At 40.6% G+C, this 27,145-nt stretch overlaps 1 protein-coding gene and 1 long non-coding RNA gene across 4 annotated transcripts in view; one reads left to right on the forward strand and one right to left on the reverse strand.

The window, feature by feature from the left end:
• The window catches only part of myo1b (myosin IB), a 48,501-nt gene extending 37,358 nt beyond the window's left edge, over positions 1 to 11,143 (reverse strand). The window contains exons 1-3 of one of the 3 annotated variants that reach the window (XM_086052139.1): positions 10,850 to 11,143; positions 4,140 to 4,286; positions 974 to 1,089 (exon numbers count right to left, since the gene is read on the reverse strand). In XM_086052139.1, coding sequence (XP_085908265.1) covers positions 974 to 1,089; positions 4,140 to 4,265 — 242 coding nt within the window. In that variant the 5' untranslated portion in view covers positions 4,266 to 4,286; positions 10,850 to 11,143. The remainder of the gene's footprint in view (positions 1 to 973; positions 1,090 to 4,139; positions 4,287 to 10,849) is intronic. The other 2 variants (XM_086052140.1, XM_086052141.1) reach the window with 2 other exon arrangements.
• Positions 11,144 to 11,412: 269 nt separating this feature from the next.
• LOC147136801 (uncharacterized) lies at positions 11,413 to 25,645 on the forward strand. Its single transcript, XR_015089621.1, has 4 exons — positions 11,413 to 11,524; positions 13,014 to 13,159; positions 15,123 to 15,261; positions 24,966 to 25,645. It is a non-coding gene; the product is annotated as an uncharacterized LOC147136801 (long non-coding RNA).
• The last annotated feature ends 1,500 nt before the right edge of the window (positions 25,646 to 27,145 follow it).

Raw genomic sequence — 27,145 nt, forward strand, 5'->3', positions numbered from 1 at the left:
CCAAATAAAACACCTTGCATTTGACATCATCGTTCATTTGTGATGCAAAAGGAATTGATAAGCCAAATCAACTGGCAACCAAACAAACAATTCCTAGGAAACAAATGACTGGGAGCCGGCTCCCAAAATGAAATCATTTTCAATTCACATCGCCAATGGCTTTGGTTTCATCAGAGAACAAATTGTTGAAATTTATGATCATGATAGAGACCACATATCAAAAATATTAAGCCTCTACCGAGATCTGCATTCAATTGAGTACCATTCGAGGATTTTATGTATTGATTGTGAAATGACACATGCTGTTAAGTCAGTAACACAGTACAAAGTCTAAAAAACAACTTGTGGTTGTTGTTTTTTCCTTCATAGCTTGCTAAAGAATAGACAAAATCTAGCTTTTGTCTTCTTAGCACGTGTCTACTCTGGGCCATTGGTATTTCCCTTCTTCCAATCTGTCTCTTGACCAAAGACACAGCAGGCTAATTGACGAGTGTTGGCCTTTGTTTCGTTTTGGCAGCTTCACAGCAACGCTGACGTAATGTTGCGATTGGACAGATGGTCGGCCAAAGAGCTGAATAGCCAGGGGAGCTCCAGTCTGACTCAAGACTACAAGAGCAAGTGCCCTTCTGATCCCCTGCCCGCCCCGGCCTCCCGATTCGTCACAGAGTGCACTTTGATAATCTTTACAGAGATGTGCAATGCACTGGCTTTTGCCAATAGATGCAGCTGAACACCACCATCCGCTTATCCTTTTCAGGGTCAGTGGATGAAGTGGAGCCCAGCTGACTTGGGACATGGACTGATCGCCAGTCAATCCCAGGACACATAAGATGTATAGACCCCCCCCAAAATATAAATAAAAGAAAAACAAACAGTCCCACTCACTTTATCAAGTATTTGGGAACTGGTCTTTACAAACATGACAAAAAATATTCCAGTGGGGGAATCAGGGTAGATTTGGAGGCGCACTCACATGTGTGGACTGAGTTCATAGAAGTTTCTGTTGCGATACTCTTCCACTTTCTCTGGGCTGTAGATGGGCAGCGACCTGTAGGGGTTCATGGAGATGACCACACTGCCAATGTAAGTCTGCAGGGAAGAAATGAGTGAACAGCTGGTGAATTTATTTGCAATGTCTTCATTTGACTGGACTGACAGTAGACTGAGTTTAATTAAAAAAAAAAAAAAAAAAACCTTTTGAACTCTGTTTGTTGAACAACAATGGGAGGAATTCTGCTTGCCTCAGCTTTTCTCAGCTGGGGTTTGCTAATACATTGGTCGAGACTTGCAATGCCTGGAGTGAAACTGAAGATAAACAGGAATCTGTGGGCGGGGCAAAACCTCACAATGTGAGGAGTCTGGTGCTCTAGTGCCTGCCAAACCAATTATGATATTTTGAGCCCACCTTAAATTAAATGTGAAAAATCATCTACTTATACCTGTCATTTTTCATGCAAGACCCTTTTTGACAGCAGCTTACTTGGTGTTGCCATCTGCATTTACGATTGTCCTTTTTTAATAGATTGTCGAAGTATCAGTGGAACGAGGGGTTGTGGAAATACAAAAATAGAAAACATGGCAAGCATGATGCCAGGAAAAAAAAAAAAAGATTTTTCCATATTTCTACCCTGACAGTCTGAGCTAGTCTTGACTAAAAATAACATGAGGGACTTTTATGGAGTTGGTATGAACTCATTAACTGCAGCGGGCGTTTATGTTCACCAAAGAAGAAAATATAAAATTACAAAATATTGTACCCTTATTAAACAATAAAGAAAACAAAAATATAAATTTGCTGACTCACTTCATTAAAATCGTTTATACTCCCTGCGCACACTCTGACAAAGAGAGCACCACTTCCACCTACTGCAGTGGATGTGCAATTATATATTCTACTACTTTACACATAACAGAATCATACTGTAAAAAGCCCAGCTTTTCTGTTTTCCATCACACACCAAAAAAATCTTTACATAACGTTGACACCACGTCTGAGCAAAATCTAACACTTCAGCTCACAGAGAGCATAAGCAGCCATCGACTCCTACGCTCACAACAGAGCCTGGATAGCACTTTCACACATCAAACTGAAACATTCTCTCTGCTGTCCATGGTAATGGTTTGTTGCGTAATCCACTCCAAAAGGCGTGGAGCATGGCCTTGCCTGTGGCAACAACCTCCCACAGTCCCTCATTCAATCGCAACGCAGGAGGAAGCTTTGGGCCTTTTCAAGTGCAGAGGGCTGCTACAAAAGTCTATAATTGACTGCAATCTAAACATCGTCATGTGCTGCCGAGGCTTTTAGATGACCAAAAGTACACGGCACAAGAACATGCTTGCATTGATTCTATGCTCTAAAAAAAAATAACTACTTCTTCAAAAAAAAAAGCATAACATAACTGTCTTGACTGAGAAGATTGAAAAAAAAAATAATAAATGTGTTAGACTTTTGAATGAAGGACTTGAAGAAATAAGAATGAACAAATGAAATCTAATCTAAGGAGTAAGCGACTCGTTTTCGACACCTGTGCAATATAAAACAATTTTAAATTGTCGTTCTGAAAACTTTTTAGTGAACATGTGCAGGCCTCGTCATTATTTCAAAATGAAGTCTCTCAGTGATACGAATCACGTTAAGTACAAATGCCAAAGCCTATATTCTATATTTTCCAATAATGACATTTTAAAATAAGCCACTTGCTTGTTTTGCCCTGCAGTCGAAGCAATATTGCGATCATTCTTTTTTTAATAAGCACTTCATTTATAGGCAAGAAGAGTACAATTGTTTGTCGTTCAGATTTATTGAAGGAATGTTGGTTGTGATTTCCCAAGTCATTGCTTTTGAAAAGGCACATTGTTTTCCAAATTGTAGATCTTGATATTACGACACCATTTAAAATGTAAACCGTTGCCATGCCACAAAGATTGAAGTCTTGATTTAGAAAATTAGAAGCTGTGCGATTATAGTTACAGAGAGCTATAGACTTCAAGATGATAAAAAAAACAACATCCCAATGCCCCTGTGGGAAGTGAGCGGTGTCTTAAGAAAATATCTTGTGCACTGTTACGGCTATCATTGCTGCATGAGTTGACATGATCCCTTGGGCACTGTGAGCCAACGGCAACCAAAGTGGAGGTGTAATCATCACAGCTGATGTCGAGAGCAGCCAGACAGTCTGTGCATGAAGCTCAGCCTCCATTATGAGACATAAAAATAGTTGCGTAAACGCTTTGCTTATAGAAAGCCAGCCGCTCGCGCATACCATAAAGGATGAGAGTGACTGGCTTTCAAAGAACCAAAAACAAAGTTTACATTACAACAAAGTGCTTCCGATCAAGCCTGAAAAGTGCAAACGAAACTCAATACTCTGAAAACCGACTTTTCACCATTTTAGGTTTCCTGATTTTTTTCCCCTACTACATAAAAATTTGAACGCATTCGTTTGCTTCAGCGGTTATTCAGCAATAATGCGACATGCATTTAGCTAACTAGCTATACATAGACTCTGAAAATGCATCTTCCATTCTGATAGTCTGCTGGCGCGACTGCATTGGAGTGCCTCGTTGTCTCCCATGAGTACACATACATCATGCAGAGAACGATGGAAGAGCCAGGCGGGGAGAATTTTTTGTTTTATTTTTGGTCTGGCTTGGCAGACGTGTAGGCGGACACTCTTCTTTGTGGTGTATCAAATTTAGGAGGCTACTTTCACTTTAGGGACACTTTAAAATAAGGATGTAATGATATCAAAACATTATCTCACGATATAAAAACGACGATATTGTGAAAAATAAAAAAATCAATATTGAAAAAAACAAAAACAAAACAACATTGGGTTTTTGGACGTTATAACAGTAGTGACAAACAAATAGACTTGGCCAGTTCATTCATTGTCGTGTTCCTATTGGCTCAGCGGCGTAACGTATCATCGTCTCTGTAGTTCATAATTCTGTGTTTGGCTGAACTGGGCAAAAAGTAATATTTTTTTTACAGAGGTATGCTTTTGATATCGTGACATAATGATGATATTGTGGCAATTTTAATATCGCTGTTATCGTTTCATCACTATTTTAAAATGACTGAAAATGGTGAAAACTTCATACGTATAGAAAATGGATACACTGAAATGTATACTTACATATATCTCATTGTGGTCAAAGCGCTTTCTCAGGTTATCAAGGAAGGAGTCTTCAGACAAGGGTTCCAAGAGAACCATGTCACCCACCCCAATCATGTTGTCTAGAAGTGACGTTTTCACCTCCATTTTGGCTGTAGGTTTTTCCCCCTGAAAATAAATAAATAAAAAGATTTGTCAAACACGTTGTGCAATAAACTGGAAGGAGGTGGGCATGTCAGCTAAGTGGTCATATATGCTGCAAAACTTCAATCAGAATTCTAAGCTATGTAAATAAACAGGTCTAAAATTAGCCAGAAAATTTGGCCAAAAATAGTTTGACCGAAGGAGGAGGAATTAAAGCTCTTTGTTTGTCTAGTCAGTCTTGTTCTCTAGTGCCATGGCAGAATGACTTTACGCTTGACCTCTTGGTGGTTACTCGGATGGAAATGCTCCCATTTCAGCGTCTTTTATAAATCAAAGAAATAGCACGGGATTCCCAATATTAGCACCCGTCTGCTTGCTACAACACACAGGCAGTAAACGATCTGGGCTGGCGAGCGGCTGGACAAAGACAATGCTGGGGCTGGCAGTTTTCACTCCCGTGTTGCCCTCCAATGCCTTTTGGGCCAGTAATCCCGTTGCTATAGGACAGGAGAAAAGAGGGACCTAGCATACATTCATGGCCTTGATACGGGGCTTTGCTCAAGCACAAACCCAATGTTCGCCGCTGTGACCGGCTGCGCATGCTAGGCCAACAGTTGAGGCTAGGCAGTCATCCACTATTCACCACTCACAGAAAACAAAATATGGCTGTGCAATGGCTGATAGTGAATACAAGCGTAGCAAGTCAACACATCCCAATGTTTGCAGTATGCTTCTCAGTCGAAACACCAGTAGCAGTTGTAGAATAATTTAAGAGGCAGGCCTTTGAATTAAAATGACACTCAGGAGGGTTGGGATGCAAACTCAGAAGGAAAAAGGCATACAGTGCAGGTAATGAAATGACGCACGCCAGATTACATGAGGCTTTGAAGAAAAGAAAAAAAAAAAAAACTCAATGTTTCCAACACATAACTCTGTTCGGGCTGTCAAGCAAGCAGTAACTTAGAGACAGCCCCAGTTCTTGGAAGGAAAAAAAAATGGCTCCATGTAAACTTCCTCTTCACTTTTTCCCTGGCTTCTGTTTCCCTCCAGGGCCTAATGTTATTAGTCCAGAAAGAAGCGCCTTGGCTGCAGTGAGCCATAAAAGAGCGTTGCAAAGAAACAAAACTGCATAATTCATAAAAATAAGCAATTGCTGAAGTTTTTGACGCTGTTTTTTGAAATTCCCAAGACTTCCAGTTATTTACTGCCACCGGCCTCTATAATCATCAAGTACATTTTTTACATTCATGTTTGTAAACCACTGGAACGACTAACAGATCCTTGTAGATGGCGGCGCTGCAATGCTTCGGATTTGAAATCAGTCAAAGTTTTGAGGAGAACATTTTTGGTAAAACAACCCATATTTGACTGCTGATTACAAACGATTTCCTGGTGAAAGGAGAGTCTACTCTATCTTTTGGTAGAATTATCACAACGCAAAATAACAATATAATATGTAAGCCTGAATGTCAAGAAATGACAATTCTTGACCACTATTGCTACCTAACAAGCAGTCTTACAGATGACCATCTGGTAAATTCCTTTTTTTTTTTTTTCCCCCCCAAACAGTGAGGATAGTAGGTGACAGTGATTTTTACACAAACGTTCTTTCTTTTTTCCCCCATTTCAAACTGGCTGAGCTTTATCACCGATATAAAAAAAAAAGAAAAAAAAAGAAAAAAAAATCACAGACCTGCACCATGGAAAAAGCGGAAGACACACATTGGCGCATACAAACAAGATGACAGGACATGGCCCTTTGGCCATCATTGCAAACACATGCTGACCAATTCTGACTGCAAAACGTTGCCTCTGTTGGCAGCCCAAAGGTCTCAGCTCCTTTGCTCGTAACTGCACACACAGTCCAGATCTAAGAAGTGGCTTAGAGGCAGCCAGTGGCACAATCCCATTAATAAGAGTTGCTGGCTGCTGGATTGCTTCCAAAAAGGGAGAAGACAAGACCTGACAGCCTTGATTACACTCGGGATCATCCTGACTGCTGAGTGGTCGAAGGCCAGCAATTAGAACCAAAGAATGGTCAATTCAATACAGTTTTTGTACATATTATAACTTATTTACCCAAATAAGGAGTTTAGTGCTTCTCTAATTCAATCATCAAAAGGAATTCATATTTATCGTGAGACACCGTACAGTGGTGCTTTGACTTGTTTTCAATTCCTTCCAATGACCACAATTGTAACCCAAAACGCACCCCTCAAATAATCTTTTTTCAACTGAAATGCCATTTTTAACTGTTCCAGTCTCCAATAAAACTCCAAAATAATTTGGTAGCATTATGCTTTTGAGAAGAAATATAGCACGGTACAGTAGTATATTAAAAAAAACCCAACATACATTAACAACAATTAAATAGAACGTAAATAATTAATGAATTTTCCAATATAACACAGAAGACCGTCAAAACAGCTCAGTAAGGTTTGTCCTTTTTCACAGAGGATAAAGAATATATGCCTGTGACTATTGATATAAATTCTGTCTATAAGTGTTGTTGAATGGTTTGTGTTCATCAATGCTCGTTTCTTTATCCCTTCCGCTTTGCATTAATTTAGGTGCTAGCATTAAGCTAGCCGACTTTCGCATCTGGAAATGTTACGTGGTTGCTTTGTTTTGTTTGACAGCAAACTTCAACTGGGAGTGGCAATAAGCAGTTTGTTCACTTCTGCGGCTTTCTGTGAAATGATGAGAACAGAGCCATTTCATTACTCGCATTGTGACTTCTCACTACACTTTTCTTGCACCTCTTGATGCAAGTGCAATCCCCTTTGCCTAATGTGGAGGCTCTCAGCAGGCTCAAATGACATTTAGGCGGCACGTCCGTCTCTTGAATTGTATCTCACATACACATTGTACAGATCACGAGGTGAAATTTCAAACTACAATACATAATATAGATTTGAATCAGTGAAAATCTGATACCGATGGATGAGCTGGGCCTGAGATTTCACGAGCATTATTATATGAGACATGCTTTGTGACCCAGATAGCACCGCCAGATCAAATCCGCCAGGGCAACATCATGAAACGCCATTAAATGTGCATTTATTATTTACAGACACATGACTTACTGCGCCACCTCGATTTTGTTTACCATGGAATTGTGGCCATAGAGGACCACCACCTTGTATTCCATCCTGCTATTGTTTAGGATCCTCTTTTATATTGCATGCTTTCCTCCGAGAGCCGTTTCTAATATTTTAACCCTCATGTGTAGCCACGAGAAGACCAAGAAGTATTTTTTAACCATTTGTGACTAAGATAATCACAATAGTCAATGGAAACTCTGGATCTATAATTAGTTGGTACTGTGCAAGTTATTCAGACAGATTTGCATGGTTTTAACCCTGAAGGAGTTGTTTGAGAACACAATGGCGTCTCTGTCCAAGTAAAGAAGATCAAATTTAGCCCAAAATGCAGATGGAGTTAGTCTTGCCATGGCAGTTGAGTTACAATATCACAGCTTGCCAGCAATGGGAGATTCGCTACTCTTTAATGGAGCAGCGGCAGCATGTCGTGGGAATGTCAGAGATCAGGCCAGGGCACAAGAGGATGGAGGTTTGAACTGGCACGTGGCAAGCTGCTGCCTGGAAAATTGACCTGGAATCCTAAATCATCAACACCAGTCGGTTGGAGTTCTGCGTGATTGGGAGAGTACACGTTCCTACACGAATACACTTGGTGGACTTTTAGACAAATCACTTCAAACAATTGGCATTTAAAAAAAAAATAAAATAAAAAAAAAAAATATTATTATATTATATATATATATATATATATATATATATTTCATAACATTTCTGAATGTAGTTGCATACTCTGATTGTAGACATCATCAAACTAAGTGCTTAAGATGTGCAAGATAAGTGCTGAAGATGTGTGTACTCATCATTTCCATTTCGTCAGAGAGCAGATTCCACAATGACGATAACAAAGGCCCCTACAATTTAAATGGCTCGATCATAACAATGCTAAAAATGAGACACCAGGTGAATGATGGGAACTATTGTTTGGTTTGTTCTGTGACATAAGAGACGCTAAAATGAACCCAGCCATCGCCAAAGTCCCTCTTTGTCCTGCCAGTCGCCCTGTGAAAATGTCAAAGGGAACAAGCCAAGGCTGGAGTTGTTTTTGTTCAGTCCACCATTATTAAATATAATTAAACCACAAACATGCACTCATGAGATCAGGTTTATTCCCTTCAGGCACCTTCCTAAAATTATGGCTCAACAGTATTAATCATTTCACTCAGGGATAGAATTGCATGTCGTGTTCAACTGAGGATGTCAGCGATTTTGGCAAGCATCACGAGATGATGTAGACAAAAAAAAAAAATAAAAGAAAAAGAAACTACTATAAAATGAACAAATTGGAAGTTGACCCCCATCTCGGTTGACTTGTGAGGTTCCCCTGTAAAAAGAAGCTTAGGGATTCACTGTGTCCCAAAATCACCAACAGCATAAACGCAAAAGCACACGGGAAGACCCTGCAAGATTTGTATGAGCGCACAAATACACCTTCAATGTTTCCCCAGACTGCTTTGCATTAGCAGGATCCGCAGAAGGGCACTCGGTGGCTTGCAACTGTGAACTGAGGCAGCGGCGTTCCAATTTAAATGGACAGCACAACAACAAGAAATAAAAAGTGGGTGAAAGGGTTGGAAATCAGCATCAGATGTAGACATGTATGTAAATTCAGCACCGTTTTTTTTTTTCACCCTTTTGGGGCTGCACATGTACCTTTGTTGCAGCACTGCCAACAAGAGCCACGCCTCACAACACAAACCTGCATGGCTTGGTTGGCAAAGCAAGCACAAACACTCTTGTCCACAACAGCCTGGCTAAAGGACTTTGGTCCTTTCAACACCACCGCAGACCTCGATCACTCGACGGCCCGAGTTCATGAAAAGTTCTTTGGGCACGATTTTTGAGGCACTGTCAACTTAAAACACAAATGCTGAAGATGAAAAAATGAGAGAAAGGTCATAGATGATTTGGTCAAGTCAACGATAAAGAAGTGCACAAACCTTTCCCATTATCTAACAACAGCTTTGTTTGACCAGTAAAAAGTTCATATTTTGGATGGGGGGACCTCTAAGCCAATGGACATACAAGAGACAAAAAAAAAAAAAAAACACTTTAAAAGGATAAGTCAACCCAAAACAATTCTATGCGCCTTCACTAGTCTCAACATGGAATTCTGAATAGTATTGCGTTTGTGGAATATGAGTTAAGAAGCAAAATCCACTTGTTTTTAGCCATCTCGGGGGCTGCCATTTTGTCACTTCTTTCAACTGAAAATCACAGTTGCTCAGGGCTCAGGTAAAGACCAATCACAGCTCCCATTTTCTGAAGCTGAGCCACGATTGGTCGTTATCTGAGCAACTGTGATGTCATTCTCAGTCGACAGTAAGTGACAAAATGGCCGCCCCCTAAGCTAGCTAAAAACGGGTGGATTTTACTGCTTAATTCATATTCCACAAACTCAATATTAATCAGAATGCCATGTTTCCACTAGTGGGTCTGCATAGACATTTTTGGATTGACTTCCTCTTCTGTAAAAAGTCTTCTACCGAGATTCAAGTTGACTTCTGATGAAAAACTTGAAGACTTGAAATGGAGCAGTCGAGGCTTAAAACAAGTAATGCAGATTTGTTTTACGATAGATAATTTCTCTCACACGAATGAATAATGTATCTAGTGAGACAGAAGGCTTTGTGATCTGGCTTCATCCAATCAAAATGCTTTTGCATGCTTTCCGTGAGCGATCAACATGCCTGCAAGAATATTGACATTTTCCTGGCACCCTGCTTTACAGATAATTATATACATTAGATGTCGATCTGTAGTCTGAGCCAATGTTGTGTACTGTGGCTCTTTGTATATAAAGTGGCTGACTACCTTTTCATACACATGCAACAGATGTGATGTAATCTGGCAGTCCACGACCACTATTGATTTATTCCAGTAGCTACACTAAAAAAAGACCTTTTAAAACTAAGATCAATGAGCCTGCCCTAAGTTTAACCACCTTAAGACATCATTGGCCATTTTCTGTGACTTGTTTATCCACAGATCAGAGGAATTAGTTGCAATCCGTTTAAAAGTGTTTTCTTTTTTTCCCCTTCCTTTTCATAATTAAGAAGTTGCTCTTCTACACAAGTTCGAAGTTTCATGATGGCAGAAATAGTCGCAATGGCACCAAATGGGACAAAGTTGTTAAGATTTAAGTTTGATACGCATCTCCTTAGTGGGACATCTCGCCACACAAAAAGACGCCAGATGAAATCAATTAACTCGAGACGCAAAAGCCAAAGAAGAACTGCTATGAAACTGCGAAATACTGCACAAACCTTTTCCCTCATTTCCACCTAGATTCCAATTTGTTCATATATAACACAAAGAAACATTTAATACAACTCCCAATCGCCTCCACGGCGAAGTGGAGAGGAATGAATGAGTCGTGGGGCAGACGTTTTGTAAAACTGTCCAAAAGTTGCAGCAACCGAACAAAGAAAACACAACAAGAGTTGGCAACGCCGAACCCAAATCACAGCCAGATGCCGAACTTACCGTTAAACTCTCCCAAAGTCGCTTCCTCTCTGCCAGTATCCAATTTTCTGCAGAAAAGTAGCACCGCGGAGATGATCGCAGTCCGAATCCGGAGCGGCTCCGGGCTGCCTGAAAGTGGAAACTCGTGGAAACTCGAGGTTTTGGAGCTTGAACGTGGCTCTCGGCACTTTTGAATGGAGCTCCGGATGGACTTGAGAGCTCGGCGTCCTCCGGCCACAGGGAGTGTCTAAAGCGGCGTCGCCGGGATAGTTCAGCGTCCTCTAATCACCTCCAGCGTGGAGGGAAGTGGTGCGTTCAAATATTATTGGACATTTGCACTTTACCCTTCGTGTCCGACATGGATTTGTGTTGGTAAAATCACGGACAGGAAAATCCGTCAAATTGGGCGAGTGACCTACGGAAAAAAACATTCAGCAACATCCCAGAGCTATTAGAAAGCCACCAAATTTAAGGGAACCTTTTCGAGAAAACAGAAGAGGAAAAAAAAGCTAAGAGGATTGCAACATTTCCGAGGTGAAAGTTAACGCATCATTCCAGTGATCCATCACCCCCACCCCCAATGTAGTCATCATTGCCCAACATCCCCCTCGTGTGTCTTATTTCTAGATAGCACACAAACGTTTGTTGACGCTTACTTTTTGTCTAATATACACAGAGAGAAAACGCAATTACCAGGTAAGCATATTACATGTTTTCCAATTCATTCCTGTCATTAAAAAAAAAGGAACGTACTTTTCACCCTGGCGCGCATGTGAATGCGCACGCGCAGTACACCGATTGAGCTTTCTTGAATAACGGAGCCGGTAAGACACGTTTTGGCATTTTACACCCTGTTTTCCCCTCACAAAATATTCGTAAGAGGTTCCAAACAGCTTCACACGTGCCTAACCAATCTACATACTTTGTATAGCGCTTATACTGTTCATCATTAGCGAACTCCCTGCTTAAACCGAATTACCTGACACGTACACCAAACTTCCATTTTTCGTTTGATTTAGTTCACTCAAAATGGTGGCTCTTTTCCACGTCCCTCCATTATAATTTCAAATGATAAAAAGCTGGTGCGCATTGGCTTTTTATTATATTTGAGACTCATAAAAGTTCCCAATTCCTCTTTGTCTCATCCACAAAAAAGACTTACTTTGAGGTTTCAGGGTGTCAGGAGGCGAGTGAAAAAAATGTGTTTCCTGCAAACTAGGACCAATATGAAAGGTGTTGTAATGTTCCTTGATAACTAGTATAAGTTTGATTACGGACACTAAAGTGGGATGAATTGAATTTGACATCCTGATGGTGGGTGGAATACTTGGTCAGACGGGGACATTTCGTCCTTCTGCCTTTAACACGTTTTATTGATGAGTATGAGTTGATTACATTTCTGCATTTCGGCTGTTGACAAACCAATTGTACCCAAACCAATTGCAAATAGCGTCATACCGTTTTTGTGGAATTAAGACCACTTTTTAAGTGTTACTTCTACATTCAAAGTAGTTAACACAGCAAGTTCAATACAAACACATCTTGCTATAATAGATATAATATAATATCTTATTTGTTTTCTTGCCCTGCGATTGGCTGCCAACCAGTTCAGGGTGTACCCCGCCTACTGCCCAATGACAGCTGGGTCCAGCATGCCGTGACCCTTGTGAGGATAAGCGGTATAGATAATGGATGGATGGAAGGATATTTGTTTTCTGTAATTACAAAAACAAAAAAAATCAGATGTGGGCTCCTCCAGATCACCCATGACCCTCTTGAGTACAAGTATTATAGAAAACTGGATAGATAGGTGTATTCAAGAAAGAGAAAACTAGACATAATCATTATCTGTCATCATCTGTCATCTTCCACACCACACCGCTTATCCTGTAGAGGGTCGCGGGGAGGTGGTGGAGCCTATCCATGCTGACAATGGGCGAAAGGCAGACTACACCCTGAACTGGTCGCCAGCCAGTCGCAGGATACACACACAGACACCGTCACTGAGCGGGAACGATCCCACGCTGCCCGCACACAACTCAGGCGTGTGTACCATTACACTATCAGTGACGACATAATCATTAAACGGTGATAATTCATTTCCTATTTTACACCCATAAATAGACAACTGAAAACTTTTCCCGGTCATTAATATGTCTCACTCGGTGTTTCATGCGTATTGCAGTTTGGCAGCTGCTGGGCTTGCTTAGGAGCTTCACAGAGAAAACACCTAACAAGCTGGCCATGCTGACTGGCTGGAATTCTGCTGGCAAAGTGCAATGTCTGCCTTCACTCCCAGCAGCATCTTTAATGAGAACCTTGACAAAAAAGGTACGTGCTCCTCTTTTGCAGAAAAAATGTTGCAGGTACATCACATAGGGTTGAAATTTACAAGGATTTGAACTTCATCTGTTCAGTATGAAATAGGTTTTATGGAGGTACAACATATCCAATTAATGACTGCCGAAAGAAGAAATGGTTTTGGTGTCAAGAATACAAAGAAGTCACAGTTGCTCATGGCTCAAGTAACGACCAATCACAGCTCACTTGTTTTCTGAAGCTGAGCCGTGATTGGTCGTTACCTGAGCAACTGTGATGTCATTTTCAGTTGACAGCAGTTGACAAAAAGGCCGCCCCTGAGATGGCTAAAAAGGGTTGAATTTTACTGCTTTACTCATATTCCACAAATGCAGCATTAATCAGAATGCCGTGTTTAGACCAGTGGAGGCGCATACAACATATTACTGTATTGTGAAGAAAATGTAGGGGTTGACTTCCCCAAGTTCTTCATTGTTCCATATAAATTTCCTCACAAATATGTGTGTCTAAATTAAATAGTCGCATCTTAAATCATGAACAATTTGATTTTAAATACATTTTCTTGTACAAGATCCCTTTTCCTAATAATATTTTATATTATAAGAAACATGTCGTTTTATTTAACCAGGAAATATCCCGTTGAGAATAAGAACCTCTTTTTCAAGAGAGTCCTGGCTTGAATGTGCGAGACCCCCTTTGGCGCCCGCCCACCACCAACCACATCGACCCACATCGATCACCTCTCACTTCAACATTTATTGGCAAAATTCTTGAAGACCCCTTTTAATGGCTCAACAAGTGGGCGTAAATTTACCATGCACATACGCCATACATTGGAAAAAACAATCCACAAGGCATTTTTGTGCGGCTGCCCATATTGCACATACCAGAAACCCCCAGTGATCATTACATTCCAACAAGCACACTTCTTGCTTCGGCGCTCAGTCTGAACTCTCCGAACGTGAGTAATGTTAGACGACGGTCATCTTTGCATAGAATCAGAAATCAATCTACCTTGCCTCAGTCTGATGGTATCACTCAGTTTGAGTGATTGAGCAAGACATCACATGCTGTGCTTTTTGATGGTCATGTGGGAGCGAGCGGTGCTCGCTCTGTAGCCTGTAGCTTTGCCTGTAGCGCTTCTGCGTCACCCAAGTTTGCTTCTTTTCTCACCATGAGAATGGCATCCAAAAAGATTGGAGAGATGGAACTATCCACAGATATGGTCTCGTTGCCGCGAAAAAGATTGTCCGCTTAGTAGATGGTATGGACCGGTGGTAGGTTTGATTGCGAAAAAGGCCTATTTGGGATATACGGTACAATAATTGCAGACTGCAGTGCATAGGTGTGTGTTTGTGGCTGCCGCAGATATTGCTGTGGTGCCTTGGGATACAAATTTAGTTTCATGACCAAGGTTATAGAGCAAAACGATGGTACTGTATCTGAAATCATCTTTCCCCATTGTCATCATAGATTGTCTGCTAGCAAATGTGCAATACAAATTCCTAGTCCTTTGCAGGACTATTTAAGAATATTAGTCTGCTTTTTTTTTTAATCCTCCAAAATAAATGAAAAATGTTATCATGGAGCAGACATCTGACAATCTCAGTCTCGTCTCAATTGGAGTGTCCTTTGGAAAATACCCAAAAATCAATTATTTGGACTGGCACCAAGCTTATTTCTGGAGGGGGCAGTATCCCTAATACCCGCACCCCGCGTCTGACGTGACGTGACGTGACGTGACTCGGCGCTCAGCGGTGCTCAGTTGACAAATAAGTTGGCTCAAGCAGCAACATTCAAAGTTTTGTTTCATTAAAGCAAAGCCTATTTGATTGGCAATCTATACCCTTAGAAATGGATGAAAGAACAAGAAAGAAGGTCAAATCCTTCCATTTCCCAGCCAGTCACTACAAGGAGTGAGTTCCTTTGAATATACACAAGTCAAATTCTAATTTCCCCTGTTGAACGTTTTCAGTAACGCAACTTGCTGTGAAGGCTTTCGCGTCCCAGACGCTTGTCTGAACTGCGTCTCCTTCGAAAGATCCAAGAGCGCCGCTCCAAAAACATCCACTTCATGATGGCCTTCCAACAAAAATTAGTTCCACTTTGAAGAGGTAAGTTATTTATGCCCATAAGGGGACTTTTTCCACCCTCACATTTGAGAGAAAAGTTTATTTCATACTGGGAAGCGGTGAGTTGCCAGATGGCGAGAGATTACAGCCCAAACTTTGTTTTGATTGATGTCGTCAACCTGCCCAGCGACATTTGTTTTTCAAGCACCTGAGGACACATCTGTTCGCTTGGCGGCACGTTGAAGAAATCGTTTTTGGCTTCTTTTTTTTTCCTCCTTTGTGTGTATTTTTCTTGTGGATGTTTTAGATGAGGGAGCAGTTTTGATGTACACATACGAGAAGTTCACTTTGCCAAGGGGAGTGTTTTCCGTGGGCGATGAAAACATTTGTTGAATGGCTTAGAAACTCAGGCGAATCTTTACTCCTCAGTCTTCTCTTTGACATCGTCAGTTAGCCATTTTCCCTTTTAGCTCGCTCGCGATGAAGAACAGATGGATGAAACAAAGTTGTAATTTCAATTTGAAGCTACCGTTAATTTGTCTGCCTTCTGTCTCACTTTCAAACAAACACACCACTTTTTATGCTTAATTTACAATGCAGAAGACGCGTCTTCTATGTTCCTTTTCTTTTACTGTACAGTATATCTTATTTTATTCATTATTAGTTGTGGTCATTTTTTGGGCCTTGTTTTAAGTAGCTCTTTCCCCACATTGCTTCAATGGTAAACAATAGAAACTAAATATAAAGCTGCAGTTTTTGCGTACAATCATTATGAGCATGAATGCAGTATTCATTTTTGGGTTAGTATTTTTTTAATCCACACAAATATGACACAAACACGTAAATGACCACTAATACTGTACTTACATCAAGCGGAAGTCAACCCCAACATTTTCTTTACAATAGTATGTCCTATATTCCCCCACTAGTCTACACACAGCATTCTGATTAATATTGCGTTTGTGGAATATGAGTTTAGCAGCAAAATCCACATGTTTTTATCCATCTCAGGGGGCGATCATTTTGTCACTTGCTGACGACTGAAAATAACATCGCAGTTGTTCAGGGCTCAGGTAACGACCAATCACGGCTCATCTTCAGAAAATAAGTGAGCAAAATGGTCGCCCCCTGAGATGGATAAAAACGAATGGATTTTGCTTCTAAATTTGTATTCCACAAGCACAATATTAATCATAATATATAGCTTACAATAGTGGGGCTGCATAGAACGCATTATTGTAAAGAACATTTTGGGGTTCTTTTTAAATGTTCCTTAGCAGGATTGCCAAAAGAATTCATGATTAAAAGTACATCGGCTACACCAGAAGATTCAAACCACTCGAAAAGAATTGGAAGGCAGGGCTGAAATTCCCCCAAAATAGCGAAACGCGTCTCATAAAATCCTGATCCTGATTCCAAACATATAAACTGTTAAACTCAAAACTAATATTACAAGCACTACACGATGCACATTTATATTAAGTACAGCTGTGGATTTCAATTTGATTCAAAATATGATGTACAAAAGTCTCTGCCTTAAAGGGAAGTCAACGCAAACATGTTTTTTTCAAGAATATGTTCTATGCAATCTCTCGTTGAAACAGGGCATTCTGATAAATATTGCATTCGTGGAATAAGTGTTAATCCGCTCGTTTTTAGCCATCTCTGGGGGCGGTTGTGATGTCATTTTCAGTCGACAGAAGACAAAATGGCCGCCCCCAGAGATGGCTAAAAACGAATGCATTTTGCTGCTAAACTTATATTCCACAAACGCAAAATTAATCAGAATGCCGCGTTTCAATTAGTGGGCCTGCTGGGAACATATTCTTGAAAAAATAAAAATGTTTGGGTTGACTTCCGCTTTAGCAAAGGTTTGCTTTGCCTTTCAAAGAGGAATACAATTAATAATACACTATATTCATTCTAGTTTTGGCTCATTGAGGGAGCATTTGAAATGCGCTCAGTATAATGCAGTGCAGGTCTATACAGCTGCAATAAGAAATAATAAATGAATTGAAATGAAAATACTCCCCTTTACTTCCAGCAGATGGCAGTACAAAGACACTTTCTTCCTCCTATAAAAGCCCTCCTATAAAAAAAAAACAAAACAAAAAAAAAAAATCAAGAAGCCAGACTGGAAAGTATGAAACGCAGGCACAACGCTCCAAATTATTTGGCAGTCGTACTTTCTTGGCCACGCAACCCCAGAGGATTTGCTAGCTTTTAGGTCTTGTTAGGTCACTCTAAAAAATATCAAACAATTTCAGACATGACGTGCAAGCATTTGGGAACTGCTTTCGGAAATTTGTATAGGAGAGTGCTGAAAGTCACCAGTGCCAACTATTGGTCTTGGAATAGGATTGTTGTCTTTCTGTTCCCATTGATTCCTCACGCACGCACGCACACGCACACACACGCAAGCACACAGAGGGAGGTGCTCCCTGTTTGGATCAGGCAAGGACGAAAGTGGCAAGCGCAGCATGTTTGTTCTGCCGACATGACCAGTCTAAGGAATTGCTTAGCAAGGTGGGAAAGATGCTCGGCTTATTTTAAGGCGGACTTGGCTCTTTCTCACCTCACTGACTCTTATTTCATAGTGAGATGAGTGTTTAAAGGATGTTAGTTAACATTTATGCGCCCACTCTTAATTACACGCAGTAGGCCTCTCTTTGGCCTTTCCTGCTATGTGTTCAAATTCTGCAAGCGGATTTCAAAGCAAAGTTATGTTTGTATTAAATACACAATGTGCAGATCTCTTTGTTTTATATTTAGTTAACTGGGAAAGACATTTAAGAGCTAGAAAACTTTTTTTTTTTTTTTTAATGATTTGCCAACCTGCATCTTATTGTAAGTGTAAGTGCGTTGTGTTGAGTTCACTGCCAGCATACAATGCTTCAAATTTAATTAACTCATTCACTGCCATTGACAAATGTATTTGTCTTTTCACAGTCCAGCCATTCAATCCCAGGAACTCATTTGTATTTTTTTTCAAATTTTTTCAAACGTTAGGGTAAAAGAGGGTCTGAAAATGTGTGGCAGTGAATGAGTTAAAACATGGGAACACTTTGCTTGTACTGCAATGGTCATTTGAGACTACTTTGGTTTACAATGGTACCAACATATGATGTTTCGAGTATTTCGAGTCCTTTAGTATTTGTTTAGCATTACAACAGAGAGAAAAAGTGGCAAAAATCGGCCAATTTCTTTTAAGGGGCCAATGTTTAAATGTCATTATCTTTGTCTTATATTGTAATGTAGTTAATGTATGTTGTATGTATGCATGTTGATAATGTGTAAAGTATTTTGCACAAATCCATGAAATCTCACCGATAATCAGGTCAGCTGGAACAAGCTGTTGGATTTCATCCAAAAGATGTAGGAACTTGCGAGCTCAACAGCTTCACCGGCTGTATAATGACGGTGAAAGCTGAACACATCTTCTGATGTATTGTAAAGCCGCGTGTCAGACTATTTGCGCCACACTGGGCAGCAGACCTCCCCCCTATGGTATGTACTGTTCACAGGGGTAAAACCACACACTAATTACAAGTCATTATACTAATAGGTAATTGAAATGACCTCGACTCGCTGCTGTGTTGCGACGGGGAAACGATGGCGGGTTCAAAGGAGCCATGGGTTGTATTTGCTGCCCACATGCAGACCCACTAAGAAATGTGGTGAGGAGGCGGTCATGGCAATGCTGCGAAGCCTTTTTTGGCCAAAAGCGAGCAGGCAAAGACAGAGCAATGGCGGGGTTAATACCATTGGTGCTACAGAAGTCGAGCCAAGTCACCGACTCCACCAATCTGCAGCAATTTTGCTGCTGCAGAAGGTTATTCCTAAAGTTAGCCATGCAACAAAAACTTCATTTCCAGGGGCTCAAAAGTATCGTAGTTGGAAAACTGATAAAAATGCAAACAGACATATTTTTTTTTCATCTAACTTGGATGAAAATCATTTTTACTCAAAGGCTGGCTGACATCTTGAGCCCAGAGACATCGCTTTTCTTCAATCCAAGCATCTCTACCCGTTTTATGTTTGAAATAACAAAGCTGCTCAGATACGTTTCGGTCTGTGTGAAAACGAGGCGGGCTAAAAGAATAGAAGACGTATGAAAACATACAGTGCATTATTGCCCAGAAAAATCATTAGGGTTGACTTCCACTTTAATACAAAATGATTTATTTAATGACTTTAGTGCATTTCACTGCATGTTCTCCATAAACGAATGTTCGATGAACCTTAAAGCCATTCATATCATCACAATGTAGGTGATACATTTTCAGCAGACATTGCCTATTGTGTCACTACTTTCTTTCCTTTCTTTTCCATAGTTTATGTTATGTTTTTGTTTTCTAATTCAATACAAACATTCGTCTTTCCAAGACTTAGGATTTTCCCAAACAAAAATTAATATGAAAGATATATCTCATGTTTTGTGATATTATAAATACAATATATAGACTTTTTGTAGTAATTCAAGAGACTGAAATAGCGTAAAACCTTAAAACATTTGGTACAGCTTCATCCTCAAAGAGCATACAGACACATTTCTGATTCTGCCGTCTTGTCCAGCAAATATTTTTCCTCCGGGGCCGTTTACGTTGTGATCATAAATCACAGGGAGGAAGAAGAAATGATAACTTTCACTTTGACTGTTGCAAAAAGTACTTTGAAGTTGCACATCTGCACCCGGAGCATGTTGTTGTTAACAAGTGTCTCTTGACGATGACATCATGATTGTCATTGCCGTGTGGTGACAGCATTTGAGAGAATTCAATGCGCATCTAGCGAGCAATCAGCATTCTCTCCTGGTCAACGGTAAAGCGAGGACTACAAAATTCATGACCAGCTTTTGTCCTCAAGCAGTAATCTCTTCAGTTCGCTGACAGTTTTCTACCCTGCTAAGTGGCAGCACTCAGTCGCCGTAGGTGTCAGAGTTTCAGCTTTAAAAAAAAAAAAAAAAAAAGGGCCAAAGATGAGTCGTTGTAAAATGGGGGTCAAAACCAAAGCATGAGGCGCATGTCAATGGGGAAAGCAAGGACGAAAACAAGAATGGCAATGATGACAAGGACCTGCCAATGGAAAGTACATGCAGTTGTCTCAGACGACATCGCGGCCGCGGTGGTGACAAAAAATAATAAAGACCATCTATGCAGCAATGGCAAAGGCATAACAAATTCAATCCCAATTGAAGTTTACTGTCAAATTAAACATAAAACAAAGAGAATTACACATTGTGTACAGGATTTAAAACAACCACATATCTTTGACTGGATAAAATCAGTTTAGCTTGATGCTAACAAACAATGCAAAATGTTATTGACGGGCTAACAAACATCATCAGTGTCAGTTTTTTTTTTTAACCCTTTATTCAATGGATATTTGAACTCAAATCATGGAGCCACACCTGTAGACATACAATAAAACAATACGCAGGCATGTATTCTTTATCCTCTGTAAAAATATTATATTTAAATATAATATAAATATTTAAAACTTAAATCCATATAACTGTGACCTATTGAACTGAAGGCACCACTGTGCTTAGTTTGTTCATCCGCGTTTTCCCAGCCGTTTCTTCTTTCTGGTCTGTTAAAGTTTCATGCAATATGAATACGTATGGGTTCCAAAACATGGCAAAAGGCGATTTCACTATCACCAAAATGCCCTCCATCAACTTGCAACTGGCAACCTTGGTACCACCAACCAGTGTCCTTCCGATCACATCCTTGGACACACGACACACCATCATCATTCCACTCCACCTCACACGGGTAGAGCAAAGCTGTTTAATGTTTCATTTCTGGATTTTTTTTTGGTATGAGCAGTGGATGCAATAGCATTTTAATGAGTGCATGTCTGCTCTTCGGTGAGAGGGAGGTACTCCAAAATGCATTTTCTGGTAGTAATTGCCTGTGCTGGTGAGTTTAAGTTGATCTTTTTCCATATATAGGCCACAGGTTCAAAATGAGTATGAAAAAGTGTTGTGGGTGTTTTTCACTGAAGAGAAAAATCATATGCGATGAGTAGCGTTTTGTTTGTTTATTTATTTTTATTGCCAGTCAAGTTCATCGCTTCAACACTGAAAAAGTCATGCAGAAGTTGTTGTTTTTTTTTTCTACCATGAGACCTTTCAATGCTTGCCGGAGCAGACGAGTACATTCTGAGCAGAGATGAACCGTGGGAAGGTTCGCTTAGTTAGAGATCCTACAAACGTTGAGCAGTGGGCTTCTCTGGTCCTTCTTCAAATCAATAAGATGAACCCTCTGTCAGATTAAGGATGGATGACTTCACACATCAAATGTGTGGCCGGTCCGCCAGAGCGTTGAGCTCAAAGCTGTTGCACACATATCTGTCACTTTTCTGCGAGATGTGCGGTGGCCGCAATAGCGAATGTACACGCTTCTTGTTAAGGCTGCGGCCATGACAAGCTTGCCCTGAATCACAATCCAAGCTCAATGGAAAGTGCTCATTTAAACCTTCGATACCCATTTGATCGGGAGCTTCCAGCGTCCCATCAAAAAGATTCGTCAGGTGAGCTGAGAGATTGTGCTTGACATATTTTCAAACCGGAGTCGTAACATTTCCACGATTTGCCAGGTAGAAGACTTTGGGGAGTCAGTACTGAGACCAATACAAGGCGAGACAAGACCAAGGCCATAGAAATTAATTTAAAAAAAAAAAGATGACAAGGTTGAACACGAACAGTGAAAGCGCTATCTATATTATTGTAAATGTATTTAAATGCGAGGGTTGACAATGTCAATGTCAAGAGCGTGCGGGTTTGCTTCGCTGCGACTTCATCGTGAGTGAAAAATATAGTGAATGCATTGTTTGCGTTTTTATAATCCACCCCCAATAGCAATTCCGGTTGGCTTTTTCTAACCATGAGGAATAGTGACTACCGCCACCATTGGTATGGAGTGGTATTACATCTCCCGCATGTGCAGCAGGCACTTTCATGGTTAGCGTCGCTGTCTGTCGTTGCGGCGTATTTTTCCACCCGGCGCCACAGGGGGTAAGCGTCGGTCACAGGTGTCCAACTTCGGATTGGTCTCTCTAGGCCTTAAGGGGGAAGTCAAAATGCTGTAAAACGGAGGGCGATATGGAGAACCCTGCTTTGAACACGAATGGAAGTGAATGAATAGTTGTTAGTAATGCGCCTGCTTGTGAGTCGCTGACACAGTACATAGTGTCAAATCAAAAGACAAATTTGCTTTGTGCTTCAAGAGCAAAAAGGCGACTGCAAGGTCTCTCTGACGCCAAACAAATCTGGTCGCACTCAACACGTTATTCATATTCACACGGGCCGGTGCAGTTCAATGAAGACATCTGCCACATTGCGAGCACAATGAAAACACGGGGATGAAGAACTTGCACTCTGATCAATCTCGCCTTGCATTTCCCTCCCACCTCTCGCCGCGATAAGCCACCATGACGCTCTGCGCTCACTATCGCCAAACACTCCTGTCACCAAATCAGCAGGAAGCAATCTTTTTCTTCCACTGTCCCGAAGTACTTGTGCGGAGATTACACAAATGTAATCATTTCAATGCTGATCCGTTGCTGAGCTTCCGCTATTACCGTACGCCGGTTGCATCTCCTATGGGGGTGGATTCACATATTTTCCACGTTCTCGCTCAGTCGTCCCAACACGTCACGCAGTATCTTGTCCAAACACTGATATGTTATCATGGAGCAATCCTCCGCTGGTGAAAACAAACAGCTGGTGGATATTGATCTCTCGATGGTATATCTAAGAGCACCGCACAAACCACCACCTGTTATCACTGCAAATCTACTTTGTATTCCCAACTGGGGCAGCCTATTAGCTCTTCTCTCTCTCTCTCTCTCTCTTGCTCTCTCTTCTTTGTTTGAATCTGTAGCGTCTTTATTCCCAATGGGTGGATTTCCCTTGCACTTTGATAATATTGCCATGATCACTTTTGGCTTGATATTCATCAGCGGAAATGAAGTGCAATGACCTTTCCGCCACATAACTAAGTATTTGTTTATAAATAATGCATGCTTATGCAACACTCACCGCCAGATAAATGTCAAAGTGCTTCTTTTGAATGCTCAAAAAAAAACAAAAAACATCACATTGGGAGTTTGGGGAGGATAATTGCACACATTCATAAAAAATGTGAAAACGTGTATACGGCTTTCTTGAATAATCACTGACATAGTTCAAAAGTTCAATCATGTTTTGTAATTTAGTAATAAAAATGCATTTAAAATGTATCATTTATATCGGTAACTATAAAATGATGCAGCAGAGGCCACTATTGCCACTGCTCAGCTCCCGGGCATCGAATGTTTTTTTTAACGGCTTTGCCTCTGTGCCTTATTTGGCCGCTGCAAAGGACATGTTTAACCTGAATTAGTTATGAAAAAAATATGCACATGATACAAACGATTATTATTTATAGCTGTTGTAAAGTGTACACCGCCTACAGTGGGCCATTGTTTGAGTAACAATGAAAGAAACACAACCTCTGCAGAAAACTGTTACCAGGAGGCAATTACAAAGTGACAACGTGCAATAAACTGATAATTAATTTGGGTGATGGTATGCCTTTGGAGGCTATTTGGGAGAGTACTGATTTATTTGTTGTGATAATGTGCCAACAATTTACCAAAGGCAGTGACAAATGATCTTGGTTGACAGTGCTTCTGCGTACAGTTTGGCTCCCAATAAGAGACACAATTTGACTCCTTAGAATAGGCTGCTGACAACGGCAGAAAGTCACATGGGCCACCATTTATACGAGAGCTGGGACCTATGGGGCAGTGTGATTTGTCAGGAACAAGAGACTGAAGTTTAATTAAAGTCATTAGGCAATTACGAGCCCGTGTGATAGTGCTTTACAATGCATTTCTGTCCTGCCCATTATCCATGCTCAATCAAAGCAGTCCCTAGTCCGACATGAGCTATAAATGTTAGGATAGTATATAGGTCAGCCACATGGAGACTACTGATGCATTTAGACTGTTAACCAAAGCACCATACACATAGATTTAGATATGTACATATTTATTAATATGTATTTATTGTTATAATCATTAAATTAAGAGACATATACACACATACACACACACACACACACACACCAGGGCCATTACACTAAATTGGTGCCATTTGCTTGTTGTAACACGCTCAGAATAAACTTCAATTTCAAAGGAGCTTTCATATAAGGTATATATTTTATTTATGCTGTGTAGAATTGAATATTCTACTTATCCAACAGAAAAACAACAAATACAAAAATCGGAATCATTCAATCAATACCACAAAATCCACGAGGCGTTCCACGAGGCTCCATTCTTGGCCTCCTCCTGTTCTTAAATTCAGTTCTATTGTATACAATGGCAATAAATGTGATTCTGATTCTCACTCAACAGTACAGATCGCCACCTATTAGTACAAGGAGAATTTAGCACAATTATCCATACCGAGACAACTGAACTGAAAAATAATCCAACTAGCATTTTCCATCTAATTGATCTTATGTTTGCTGTTCTGTGAATCTTTCCTGAAATATCTTTAGGGATGAAGAGACAATATTGTTTGTCATGATTGAAAAAAAACTCTTTCTTAAATACCACAACCAAAAGGTCACCATTATTCTGGCGAACAATGATACTATAAATATCATGTTGATTAATTAAGGGTGTGTAAAGGATAAGGGTAAGAAGAGTGTATGAGCGAGAACTGTATCCACATCGATCCGGTATTGCAGGTGATGCAGTAATGGAGGAGGAAAGCAGAGACGATGAGAGGAAACAGATGAGGAGAAATGAACTTGACCAAGTCCTGCGCCACCCCGAGACCTGGCTTTCACTGTAATGATTCCACAGTGTCAATATGTATTACTTTAGCTCCATTAGCCCTGCTTGTGTTCCATTAGCATGTGTGCAGATGCTCCACGTGACCTTCACAATCGCTGGTGGTTTCTCGGCCAATTACGTCATTTTGCGTGTGACCTGTTAAATAAAGCAAAAGTGGAAAGTGGTGCGCTTAACATCAGACAAGGTGACGAGAACAAATCGGTCAATTTGAGGACATGTCGTTGGGTTATGACTGAATGAAAACGAGGAAACGTCATTTTTTTATGTATGTGTGTGTTAATACACACACATACAGGAATCACATGATCGTTAACAATTGCAGTCGCAATAATGTAGGGCGTGAACAATTACAGTGTAGAACATGCCGAGGAATTCCAATTTACTGTGAGTAAATCTGCCGCTTGTGCTCTTATACAGTCTTAATGATGTCTTCCATCAATCTGCTTTTGCTTGGAGAGTAACAGTACAAGGAGTCTTTTTTGGGGGGCGCCTAATGTCTCTGCTGCTGTGCTGCCTAAGATTCAATTTATTATACGTATGAATCGTGCGGGTTTTATCGCCGTACCCCTTGCCTAAAACTGCTCTTGCTAAATTGCTCCATAATGTTGCTGGATTTATGGGCCGACATATGCTTGCTATTGATTGCAAATTACTTTTATGAGAGCAGATGGGCTGATTTGTTTGCTGTTGATTATTAGTACGTCGGGTATTTTCATGCCAAGGTTGTCAAAAGAAATGCAGTGCTAATGCATGTTTTTTATGGACCGAACGTAGCATTGATGTATTGTCCATCAGCGTTGTTGGCATTAGTTGGGAGTTTTGCCTTAATTTAGTAGGTCCCTTGCAGAAGGTCGTAAATCTTTGACAAAGGACAGGTTGTTAACGCAACCCCTGGCAGCCGTTTTCAAAGCAGTTCCCTATTCCTAGCTGTTTTGCAGCATTATGACATTTTCTGTGGCAATTTAAGGCAAGGCAAGGCAAATTTATTCATATAGCACGTTTCATACACAAGGCAACTCAGTGTGCTCCACACGAGCAAAGATGCATCACGTAAAAAGCATTTTTAACCTGCATTTAACTTGAATTCACTTCTTATTCCATAACGTTCCATAACATTATTTCAGCATAACAGCTAAATGCAGCTTCACCATGTTTACTTTGAACTCTGGGCTCCACTAGTTGACCCAAGCTGCAGATCTCGAAGACCTACTGTGTTTATATAAAATCAGCATTCCTTTAATGTATTCAGGACCCAAACCATTCAGTGATTTCTAGGCCAGTAGCATAATTCAAATCTATTCTACAGTTGATTGTGAGCTACTATAAAGTCTTAAGTCTGGAGTAATAGGTTATGATCTCTTTGTTCCGTTCAGAACCCTACTCGATGCCCTTTTGAGCACTACACCTACCGAAAGAAAGAGTAGAGTCCTTTTTCACCAGCAACAAGTCTATTTCAGTCAGTGGCTTTTTTTCACATGGCGTCCCTCATTCTCTCCATGAGCTTTTATCATAATCGGGACACACTATTACCTGAGAATGTGCATGCTCGGTTTGTACCACACATGTGTGTGAGGTGCCTAAACGTGTCTGACTTCCAACATTTTGGCATTTCTCTCCCTTGTACTTGACATGACAAGCCAAGATTCACCGACTAATCTTATCTTCTACTCAAAAGCTGCGCTGATCTCAAATCCAAGGAAATGCTGCCATCTACAGGGATTTGTCAGTCATTCCTGTGTTTTACAATCCTGAACTTCACAGACAAGCTGGATGAGACCCTTTTCCACTTCTACCTGTTTAAAAAAAAATAAAAAATACTTGGCGTATTCTTCTATCCACCCGTCGGTGGCAGTTAATGTTTGGATTTCAGTTGATGAATATAAATTTGTTCCGTGGACACAAAGAAAACTTTAGTCCTACAAACAGTACTTTGACCATGAAGATGTGCTGGAGTGCATTTCTAATGCATGAGTTTGGAGACCAGGTGCCAATCAGTTTTGTAGCAGCTGAAAAGGCAGCAGCCAGCTCTGACATGTTGATTAGTCCCAAATTCCTCTTCTGAGTGCCGCGT

The sequence above is a fragment of the Filicampus tigris genome, chromosome 14, assembly GCF_054856515.1.
Source record: "Filicampus tigris isolate MCC_2025a chromosome 14, RoL_Ftig_1.0, whole genome shotgun sequence".
Taxonomy (NCBI): domain Eukaryota; kingdom Metazoa; phylum Chordata; class Actinopteri; order Syngnathiformes; family Syngnathidae; genus Filicampus; species Filicampus tigris.